The 11,496-nt window shown below is 36.1% G+C and overlaps 3 protein-coding genes across 5 annotated transcripts in view; 2 read left to right on the top strand and 1 right to left on the bottom strand.

The window, feature by feature from the left end:
- Positions 1 to 1,654: 1,654 nt before the first annotated feature.
- On the bottom strand, positions 1,655 to 4,974 carry emc8 (ER membrane protein complex subunit 8). 2 transcript variants are annotated; one of them, XM_015374391.1, is made up of 6 exons: positions 4,811 to 4,974; positions 4,473 to 4,687; positions 3,309 to 3,385; positions 3,152 to 3,221; positions 2,804 to 2,898; positions 1,657 to 2,714 (listed from the first exon to the last, which is right to left on the bottom strand). In XM_015374391.1, exons 2-6 carry the CDS (start codon positions 4,683 to 4,685, stop codon positions 2,555 to 2,557), a joined length of 615 nt encoding a protein of 204 aa, XP_015229877.1. In that variant the 5' UTR covers positions 4,686 to 4,687; positions 4,811 to 4,974; the 3' UTR covers positions 1,657 to 2,554. The 2 variants fall into 2 exon arrangements, with proteins under 2 accessions (XP_015229872.1, XP_015229877.1); XM_015374386.1 differs by having other exon boundaries at positions 1,655 to 2,714; positions 4,473 to 4,959.
- A 37-nt stretch (positions 4,975 to 5,011) lies between these two features.
- LOC107084515 lies at positions 5,012 to 8,890 on the top strand. The gene is made up of 5 exons (XM_015374398.1): positions 5,012 to 5,119; positions 5,847 to 5,923; positions 8,015 to 8,179; positions 8,315 to 8,446; positions 8,577 to 8,890. The coding sequence occupies exons 2-5, from the start codon at positions 5,848 to 5,850 to the stop codon at positions 8,711 to 8,713; spliced, it is 510 nt and encodes a 169-aa protein (XP_015229884.1). The 5' UTR covers positions 5,012 to 5,119; position 5,847; the 3' UTR covers positions 8,714 to 8,890.
- A 1,828-nt stretch (positions 8,891 to 10,718) lies between these two features.
- The window catches only part of LOC107084082 (dual specificity protein phosphatase 22-A-like), a 21,518-nt gene continuing 20,740 nt past the window's right edge, over positions 10,719 to 11,496 (top strand). The window contains exon 1 of one of the 2 annotated variants that reach the window (XM_015373755.1): positions 10,719 to 10,950. In XM_015373755.1, coding sequence (XP_015229241.1) covers positions 10,930 to 10,950 — 21 coding nt within the window. In that variant the 5' untranslated portion in view covers positions 10,719 to 10,929. The remainder of the gene's footprint in view (positions 10,951 to 11,496) is intronic. The other variant, XM_015373764.1, reaches the window with a different exon arrangement.

Below are 11,496 nucleotides of genomic sequence, written 5' to 3'. Positions count from 1 at the left end.
ATATATATATATTCCAGATGTCTCAAATGCATTTCTTCATAGTCAAAATGAACAAACCTGCTATCTAAAATATACATTTCAGATATATAAAATGTATATTTTAGATAGGAGGGATATAAATTTAGATATCTGAAATAATCATTTTGACTAGGAAGAAATGCATTTGAGACATCTGGAATATATGCTAATAAATGTTTACTTTTACTTAAAAATTGTAAAGATTTCTAGGTATTTGAAAGTTTATTCTTACTGGTACAATTGTATTTTTGGCAGCCTGAAATGTATTTTTTCCTAGCAAAAATGTAATTTGGGATATCTATATGTACATTTCTGGCTAGTAGGATTGTAGTTTTGACCTAGAAGAATCTTATTTTGAGAGATCAACAAACCGAACAATAGAGAGGACTGTGCATCTAATAAATGTCAAAATGGCCTGCCATACTGCCATAGTGTATTGGGCTTTTACTTCCAGATAACTAAAATAAACATTCTTCCTATCTAAAATGAATTCAGTCAGGAATTAGCTGTTCTAATTTCAGATCTCAATAATAGTTACTGCTAGTCATAATTACAATTTTAGATATCAAAAATTAATATAACATTACAGATATCCAGAAATCCAACTGTTGGCATCTAAAATATATTTCTACTAGTACAAATATAATTACATATACCAAGTACCTATTTTATGACCTATTTTAATAATGCCTATCTAAAAATTTTGTTTTAAATATTCAAAAGAATAATGAAGCTCCGTTTTAACATAAAATAAGCAGGCTAACTATTCACATTTCTATAATAGATAGCACAAAAGCATTCTACCTATTTACAATTACAATACTCCTCATCAGAATTGAATTTTAGATATTAATTATATTACTATCAGTAAATATAAAATTTTAAGTACTCTGGAATAAAATTTGTAATAGTGAGAACTACATTTCAGATACCTATAAATCTTTACTTATTTTATGTGGTCGTTTTAACATATATTTGCTAGTATTGCAGATATCTTTAATAGTATTCCTCTTATCTAAAATGAACATTTCAGATATCTGAAATGTAATTCTTACCAGTACAAATGACGTTACTTTTTCCCATTCATGTGTATTGGGGCATTACTTTCAGATATCCCGAAATGACATTGCTCCTATCTAAAATAAACATTCTGGATGTCTGAAAAGGAATTTCAGATCTCCGCAATCAGATTGTTACTGGTCATAATTTTTATTTATTCATGTTATGGTTGTTACATGTCATTAACCTTGACCAAGGCACCTTACAGTAGAAATGCAGTCAGTTCCTGGACTGGCATGGCTATCACTGCCCCTACATAGTTAGGAACAAATTTCCCACTGGGATCAGCTTCATAGTCATGGTAGGAAACTTTTTTGATTTTATTTATTTTGCTCAGGCTACTCGTAAGCCTACAGCTCAACAAATGCTAAAAGGGCAATATTATTGCCATTACTGTTAATATATAGTAGAAATTTTACACATTTATTAATAAAATGTCACAGGGGATGGTATGGGAGATGGCCATTTAAGAAAGGGGATGATTTTTACAATTTTTTTAAGAAGGGGGATGCATTTGAAATGTATTCTGAATTAACACAGTTCATATAACCAGAAGCATTTCATCTTGCTGCTTTTCCGCTTCCACTCGTTAGTCTTAAAAAATGACCAGTTGAATAAAAGAATGTAAATTTATTTTACAAATGAAAAGAAGTTCAAGTACTTTTACAGTCTCAGAAACCAATTTTGACATTCATCTCTCAAAGGCTCTGTAAAAATCCCATTTATGACCAGTTCTATCTTTAAACAAAAATGCAGCTCTATACCAAGGAAAGCTGCAATAAATCTAACATTTAATTGAAGAACTCAATTTAGAAAACACAATGCCTAGAAGCCAGTTAATCAAACAAGCAGCTACAGTAAAACAAAATCCACACATTCCTCTAACCTGATAAAGTATAAATATTTAAACGAGGACAGTCAATTCAGACACTCCTGTCTATGACCAAAATTTATATCTGAAAACATTGTATGAAATTTAGAGAAATACAACACAAAGGTGCTAGCATGAAGCAATAAAGTAGGTCAGAGTAGGTTTATCTAGCATCAGGCTACATTTAAATATGTGGATTTTGTTTTGTACCTTAAAAAAAATCTAACATCTTGCCATACCATACAGTAAAATCATTAGGTAAGATTCATTAATAAATTAGAACTTGATTTCAGTATGGCTACAAGCTATTCAATTTATATAAATCAGTCTCTCTAGATCTTTTAAACATTTCTGAATAAACAATCCATTTCAAAAGCCAAAAAGAACAGAACGGATTAAAGAACAAGTTGCCTTTATCACCTCAGGATCACCGTGTAAAGGTGGAAATAGGCCAACAACGTGTACGGCATCTGTATTTGAGAGATTTCGGCCTGTATGATCTGGGATCCACTACATTGTTCAGTGCAGGAGGTTTAAAGGTAGCATCATGCAAGCAAAAAAGGCTGCAAATTTTTCACATGGGACCAAAGACTTGAGCTGAGAGTCCTAACAAAGATCCAGGACAGACTTGTTAATAGCAGGGTTGGTCCAATCATTTCTAAGATCATCCAAGTGGTTGTCAAAGTCAATCAAGTTCTCATAGGACCTGCCCACCAGCAAGGCAGATGTGATCTTCTGTGCTTCGTTCCAATCCTCAAAAGCATCTCTGAAAGATAGAAAATATCCAGACGGTAATTATCTTCAGTCTTTGGTTTTAAAAAAACAGGACATAGAAATTCAATCCTAGATACTTACGTTGTTACTTCCCTATTTTTCCACTTATTTTCAAGGTGATCATAGATAAACACAATAGGCTCAAAGCAGCTCATTGTTAATCTGCTGCTGTCCACCTGCAGAAATGCAAAGCCAGACAGGGATTAATTAATAAGAAGATATGATCAGAGAGATAAGTCCACTAACAGAAAAGATGATGGTGTTTAAGCTGCTAATATTTCTGGCATGTTCCAAACATTAAAGTCTGTTTAATTCAGCTGTTCAATAGGGTCTAGTTTCCCTCCAAACTGAAACACACTCATACACCATAGTGAAAATATTTCATGCCTAACATAAAAGTCAGAGCCACTTAAAACGATCAAACATTACCATAACGATAACAGCTTCGCTGAAGTTCTCAGAAATCCTGGCAGCCACTTTCTGAGCAACTTGATTTGGTCTGAATGGACGGAAAATAATGCAACAAAGGGTTTCTAAAAGGTTTGATTCCACTGAAAAAGTAAGGCGGGGTTTTAACTCGACTTACCTTGAATCCTGAGTCTGTTCATTGGCTTGATAATACCCTACAATGGTGTAGTTATTTTCTTTACACCAAGTATCAATCTGAAGGCATAAGAAAAAAAGGAAGGTTGGGTCAGCATAGGATAATTTTTAAGGACAAATAAATAAACAGAACAACACTTTAATAGACGTTATTAAATGCAGAAAGTAGAAAAACTATCCTCAGTAGGGCTGCAAATAATGATCTTTTTGCAAATCAATTAATCTGTCAATTATTTTTTCGATTAATCGATAAATGATGGGATAACAAAAGGTTCCTTAAAGAAGACGCTTTGCCAATTTAAACCAGGTGAAGCAAACTTTTCCACTTGATGGGTTCTGGATAGAGCATATTGACAGACAAAAAAGTTTGTTTTTTTTTTATCTCAAAGAGAAATGTTTACATATTTTTTCCAACTTTGGTTTAATTGCTGCTCAAGGTGGTTCGTTCCATCAGCTAAAGACACGTTTTACAGAGTCTCTGTACTCCATTTAATGATTAATTGATTACTAAATTAGTTGAAGATCATTTCAATAATCAATTAATCACTATTAATCCAATTAATTGTTTCTGCCCTAATCCCAACATCTACTACATCCCATAAAGTCATGTTGGTAACCGACATAAACTCATAGCTTTCTTCATTATATAAACAAACAAAAAAAAAATCTAAAAATGACAAATTAAAGACCTGCCAAAGATTGGAATTGGTCACTTTTTCATTTATTTTTTCTAACCCAAGTGGTTTTCAGTTGCAACAAAAACATATTTTACATTGGAAATAAGCCATATAAAGTTTAATATACTTCCATATGTGACAGTTGTGATTTTTTTAATTCAAAACTACTACTACAAAAATCTACAGTTTGCTGTTCATGTTATGATCTCAAATAAAGAAAAAAATCATGACAGCTGATAAAAGTCAGAATGGACAAGTGGGATCCAAAAGAATTCAAAATACACTTAAGTAGTCCTTAAAAACAGAAAAGTGATAGATAGATATATATAGATATATATCTATCTATATATATCTATATATAGATAGATATATAAATATATATCTATCTGTGTATATATAGATATATAAAATTGTTTTTAACCAGCTGATCTGCCACAAACTCTGAGCAATGCCCAGAGTTGAAAACTTACCAGTGTCAAAGCTACTTCCAGCATTGGTGCCAGAGCAAGAGTACCGTGGAAAAGTGGGACACAATCCACGCACAACACCGGACCACTGTGACCGTCTTTCTTTTTCTCTTTTGTCTTTTCTGCCACCAGCAATCCATTTACGGCACAGTGAGGATATTTAGCAGCGTGTAAAAGCATCTTACAGTACGCCTGACTGGTCAATTGAATAGGCATGTCTGAAAGAGAAAAGCAGGTGGAGGAACAGATCCTATCAGGGAGTCGGTGTGGAAATCAGCGGCGAAGAACGACGGGAGTTAGCTGTCGTCACTTATCATGCCCGGAGAAAAATACAACTCTACCTCAGCGGTTTCCTTTAGTTCCGAATATAAAGAGTCAAATATGCCTTGAGATAACTGTAAATACTGTTTTTAGTTAATGTAAAACAAAATTTTAGTTATGTGTTAAAGTCGATAACTCGTGTTAAGTCAGGGTGGCTAATCGTGTGCCCACCTTCCACTAGTTTGTGAAGTACCAGTGGTGCCGTAAACCTCTAACAAGTCGCCGTAAAGCATATTTTAGCCCAGTCCATCAAATCCTTTACGTACTTCCGCCTTGAGACCTAGCACTTCTCTTCAGATCGGCGGACAGGAGAAAGGGTTGCGCTGCAGGTCGTTTGTCTATTGATTTCCTTCAAATTTCTTATTTATGAAAATATATCAAGTGTATGTTGTCTTTTAGCGTGTAGCGTCATTTGTAGCATAACAGCAGGTCAAACGCGATGGAAAACAATTGCTAAATTGGGTCACTTTGTAGCGCGAGCCTAAACCGGAATGAGCTAATTTCCCGGTTAGCTGATGTTAGCATACACAATAAAGTGTTGGACAGGATGAAGATGTCGATGTAGAAAATGTTAGACTGCTCAGCCGTTGGTTTAAGGGAATTATGTGTCGGTGAACGCGTTAAGTGTTGTAGCGTTTACTTTATAATACCATAAAAATAGGTGGTGATTTTACCGGAGCGCTGTGACCTTGTGTTTGTAGCTAAAGCTAACCATAGCTTAGCCTCACGATAAACGGGAAACCTAAAGCTTGACTGCTCATCTTCGATATATATTTCAGTTAAATGTTCCTAGTCCAGCAGAATTAAATGCGAACACATTAAATGACTTTAGTGAGTTATTTTAATGAGGACTTTTCGCAAATAACAATTTAGTCCAATATAATCGAAATAATCAAGGTTATAGGATCTGTTCCGCATCTCAAACGTTAATGTAGTGAGATTCATATAAAGATTTTCCATCCTGGTTGTTAGTAAATGGCCATTTTTTATTAAATTATTTCTGAAGTTCAAAGTTGAAGAATATTTGTTGCAAATGTTATCTTATTGTCTCAACAGAATGCTGGCAACAAGAGCCCTGAGCCTTATTGGCAAACGTGCCATTTGTACATCTGTTTGCGTACGTGGAGGACATGGTAGGTCATGGTGCCACACTGAACTGAATATTTTCCTTGTCTGGCTGTTGATATAACAATAGATGGAGCAGGTGCTGGTTAAAATTTTACAGCATATGGTTTACCATTCATCATTTTAATCTAGAGTTTGTTGATTTGCCTCACTGCAGAATGTGACTGCAAGAAATTAAATATCCGCTGCTGTTAAATAAAATACATTTAATTTCTCACTTTCATTCATATATACATTACCTAATAATCATCTTACAGTTAGAGGAATACTGTAAGGTGAAATAATAGCTCCAGCTTCTATTTCTTAAAACACTGCCTCAATACAGGCCAACAGTTTAACATGTAACACCTGAAGCTCGTACCTGAAAATTTAATGGTACATGCTGACTTACGAAATGGTTACTGTATGGTTGAAATTCATGTAATGGATGGTAAGTACCTCTCCCACATGCTGGTAATGGAATGCAGGTGTTTGACAGCCCACGTTGTTGTTTCTAAACAGCATATGCCAGACTCCTGAAATCAGGTGATCTGGCTGTTATCAGAAGGGATCAAATAATGAACTTATAGCCATCTGCTGGGTTTTTGCATTCTTGGTAGTGGCGAAGCCAGCTGGAGCTGCAGTTAAATAATCTTACTGGACAAGGGGTCTTCAACCCAGGTCCTCAGGATCCACTTTCCTGCCTGTCTTAAGTGTCTCTTCCTTAGTGACCAACGTGAATAAAATATTTATCAGAGAGATTTTAGCTTGTATGTCCCTAAACTCCGCTGTGCTCTGTTATACCCTTCTTTAGGATGTCATGTTTTAGATTTTTAAAAGATCCTCAGAACTTTATTTTTATTCACTTTGCCTATTTTTTCACTTCTAGGTACCAAGTAAAAGTATTTTTGACCTTCTTCTTACCATCTGCAGGGTCAATTTCAACCAGATCGAGTAAATTAATCAAATTGCAGCCTGTTGATTTCTCATTGGTTACTTTTTTCTAGCCTGATATTCCTAATTTAATTTTACAACAAAAGCGGTATCAGACCAGTATCTTTAACTTTTCTTTCATATTAAAGGAGAAGTTCGGTTTTTTACACTTTAAGCCCATTTTCTGTAGTGTCCAGGATGAAATCGAATGATCGACACCAAAATTTTGACAATTGCTCCTGTCTCTGCTTTTTGGCTCATGCAGAATCCCCCCCTGGCTGCTTTAGAATGGCTAGCATAGAGCATGTCCGATAATGTCCTTAAAACAACCTTAAACGTTCTTTTTTTAAAATATGCTACTCACAGTGTCGTCAGCGCTGTTCAATGACGTTCCAAAAAAAGTTTCGTGAAGAAAAAACGTTCCTGTAGTGTTTTATTTAGCATTTTGTAAATCCCATTGCGTTCTGTAGGAATAGTCAATATTCCGCTGCCACCGGAAACGGAAATGGGGCCTGTTTACACAGTTGTAGTCTTTTCGCTTCACTCTGTGTACTCCGACGTCGAGGTGCTAACGTCTCTGTTAAACACTTTAAAAAACTCTGAAAATGGAATATGAAAGGTGGATTCTTGATTCTCGACGTCGGAGTACACAGAGTGAAGCGAAAAGACTACAACTGTGTAAACAGGCTCCATTTCCGTTTCCGGTGGCAGCGGAATATTGACTATTCCTACAGAACTCAATGGGATTTACAAAATGCTAAATAAAACACTACAGGAACGTTTTTTCTTCACGAAACTTTTTTTGGAACGTCATTGAACAGCGCTGACGACACTGTGAGTAGCATATTTAAAAAAAAGAACGTTTAAGGTTGTTTTAAGGACATTATCGGACATGCTCTATGCTAGCCATTCTAAAGCAGCCAGGGGGGATTCTGCATGAGCCAAAAAGCAGAGACAGGAGCAATTGTCAAAATTTTGGTGTCGATCATTCGATTTCATCCTGGACACTACAGAAAATGGGCTTAAAGTGTAAAAAACCGAACTTCTCCTTTAAGCAGGTGTTGCATATCAAACCCATTGTGAGCATTGGTGTTGTCAGAATCTTTATATCCAATAATGCATATTTTGTTTTGGACAAAATAATTCCGTTTAAAATTTTACATAAGCCCTCGTGTATTTTTCTACAGGTGTTGCTAAGGTGGAGGACTACACTCTCCCCCCCTACTTCGACAGACGGGAGATCCCTCTTCCTGATGTTGCCTATGTGCAGCAACTTACACCAGAACAGAAGTCGCTGAAGGAGAAGGAGAAAGGCTCCTGGGCTTCACTCACCAATGAAGAAAAGCTTGCACGTAAGACCAAATCACACACGGAATTATTTATTTTATTCATCACACATTTTAGCTTGAGGAAAACTTTTCTCGATATGATATCCTTATTTTTATTTGTATGGAGGGATGGTTTAAACTTGTGTGTCTGCCATTTAGTGTACCGCATCAGCTTCAAAGACAGCTTTGCTGAGATGAACCAGGGAACAGCTGAGTGGAAGAGTGTGGTTGGGGGCATCATGTTCTTCATGGGTTTCACTGGCCTGGTTGTTCTTTGGCAGAGGAAATTTGGTAAATATGGGCAGATCTGCCTGTTACAAATTTAGTTTTTTTTTTTTTTAAGTTTCAGAGGAAGAAAAGTTGTAATCCATCAGTTTTCTTGCAGTTTATGAATTTATTTGTGTATATTTTGTCCTTGTAGTGTATGGACCTGTCCCACACACCTTTGACCAGTCGTACAAGGAGAAGGAACTGCAGAGGATGTTGGACATGAGAATCAACCCAGTTGAGGGCTTCTCAGCCAAGTGGGACTACGAGAACAAGCAGTGGAAGAAATGATGGGCCAACACAAGCACTGCCTTTGCTTAGGCCTGGGCAAACCCAACTCAAAATATCCAAGAAAGTCTATATTTCTGATTTTATCATTTGTTCCAAATCTTGCAATCTGCATTGTGGAAGACCTCTTCCTCCTACGGTCCCTGTGTATATTAAAATAAAAACGTTTAACCCAAGGAAAGCTCATCAGTTATTTCTTTTATTTGTATCATTTTCCACAAAGAATGCATAACTACAAATAAGACCTGGCTTAAACAGATTAAGAACGCTATGTTTAATATAAATCCCTTCCTTGTCCCACAATGGTGAAAATCGTCTGCATTTTGACCCATCCCCTTCAGGAGCAGTGGGCTGTCATCTTGCAGCACCCAGGGAGCAATCGGGTTAAGGGTTTTGCTTACAACCTTCTTAGATTACAAGCACACTGCTCTAACCCACTAGGCCCACACTCCCCACCTTTTTTTATTTATTTTTTTTTTAGTTTTTGCCTATGTATAACTGTTAGGTATTGAAAAATGTGTTTGCCTCTGCATGCCTGTTAACGTGTGCTCTAATGACCTGGTAGGTGGGACTTGGATCTGGGCAAACATTTTAAGAGGAATCATTTAACTATTTTTAGAGTTGCTGTCATCATATTGGTATTATGAAGTACAAAGGTCATCACAGCTCAAGTATATAGTATAGAATATTTGTTGCATTATATACCAGGCAGGTTAGGTGTTAAACCAACAAAGTTGGGTATATATGTCTTACAAGTATCTTAGCTCCAGATTCTCCAACACAAACTGGACATTCTTTAGGTCAGCGTAATAGTGTTGTTCTTCTGCCATGCTGCTTTTAGATTTTTTTTCTGGCACTTTCGCTTTTCCAGAAGCTACCAGCTGACCTGAACGGAACAGCTACTGCTTAGTTTTGGTTCATCTTTTTAAGTACAAATCTGACTAAAGTTCTCCAAGAATATTGATTTTAAAAATTTCACAATAAATTCAAACATCAATTCAGGATTGTCTATAGAATTATTTTCTAAAAACAGTTTGATAGTGTATAGTACAGAATCAATAATGTGGTTTTGTTGAGCAAATAGGAAACCCTAAAATATAAATTTTGTTGGGAGGTTGAAAAATTATATTAAATCCTTAAATGTAGAAAATAATTGAATACATTAATAGAAAAGAAACATCATTGGAAGAAAAATATGCCAATCAAAATGTGGCATGTAGTGTTTGCATTTGTGCAGCTTGTGCTGAAATAAGTCTGATAGAAAATGAACTGGTGGGATGTCGGCATGGTTTGTTTGTGTTTGGGTGTTTCTGGTCTGACCGAAGCTGCACATCATGTTTTTATTGAGGAATTTTATTTACTTTTGATTAGTCTGTGATAGTATTTTTACCTGCAAGAATTAATAACTTTAGTAATGTTTGGAAAATTAGAACACTGGTAATTGATAGCATTACACAGGGGTCTTGAATGTTTTCCAGGCCAAGGAACCCCACACTGATGGAGCGGGGACCCCCTAATTATGTATATTATATCAAATTGTGTTCTATCAAACTGGTCCTATAGTCACTCTATTACATATGGAGTAATGTAACAAAAGTAATTTTGCCCTGGGATTATTAAAGTATTTCTGATTCCTGGTTGATGGACAGGTGTTGTGAATGAACTGGTGCCCAGCTTGAAAGAGCTCCTGTGTGTCGCTGATTGTGTGCATTGATGACTGAAAGATATCTTCTGCATCCATTTATCTGTTTACTACAGTGGGTTGAATTCAATTCAATTAGTGGGGGAAAGAATGCAGGGGAGAATATATTAAAGTTTAATCAACCAAAATTTTCTTGACCCCCGTGCAGTACCTCTATGATCCCCCTAACAGTGTCGCGGACCCCTGTTGAAGACCTCTGGCATTATATATAAATCTGGCCTGCCATACCGGGCGTCTTGGGCATGCATGCAGAAACGTCACCACAACCCGGAAGACTGTGTAGGATCTCAAGAGCTGTTGCTTGAGTGGAGGGGTCAAAGTAGCAATGTTGCTATGTTTATATAGACTGTATCTGATTAACCTCTTCGTTATAACCCTAACCACAGGTGTCGGTTAATTCTCTGCTTTAGGAGTCAGAACTAACGCAGGTCACGTGCTTGACTACAGGTCGATGCTTAGTTAGCGCAGCTTTTCCAGGTAACCGAACTGTTTTGGCTAACTGGTCTGGAGAGACACCATGGGGAACGGAATGAATAAGGTTAGTAATGCTGGGGATGTGGTGACTCTGTCTTTGTTGAGAAACTCATTATTCTCTATTTAGATGTCATTTCTTTATACTGTCAGTCAAACTGCTTGATGATCCAAACAGCAAAATCTAAAAATCTATTTTAAAGATTCTTCATTGGATTATTTATTCATTCTTAGATTATCTCTTAAAGAAATGCATTACTTGTCGTGTGTGGAATAATGAGCGCATTTTGGGTAAATACGATTTAGCCAGTTTTGGAAAGGCTCAACCTGGTCAGTAGGTGGCGCCATTGCAGATCTTTTTGGATAAACAGTTGAACCTTTTATTTTGTTTTCACTTGGTTTTTGTATGAAGGGCACAGAAGAGGATTAGGTTCACTGGAAAAAAAAAAAAACGGTTAACAGATGTTTAAATTATATTTCAGTTTAATATGGGAAAAAGTCTAAATTCTAACCTTTTCCTCAGAATTCTAACCTTTTTCAGAATTCTAACTTTTTTCTCAGAATTCTAGCTTTTTTTCCCTCAAAATTCTGACTTTTTTTCCTTAAAATTCTG

The sequence above is a fragment of the Cyprinodon variegatus genome, unplaced genomic scaffold, assembly GCF_000732505.1.
Source record: "Cyprinodon variegatus isolate N-32 unplaced genomic scaffold, C_variegatus-1.0 Scaffold5, whole genome shotgun sequence".
In the NCBI taxonomy this organism is placed as follows: Eukaryota; Metazoa; Chordata; class Actinopteri; order Cyprinodontiformes; family Cyprinodontidae; genus Cyprinodon; species Cyprinodon variegatus.
The sequence above is the reverse complement of the archived record's forward strand: the minus strand, read 5'-3'. Positions and strand labels throughout refer to the sequence as shown.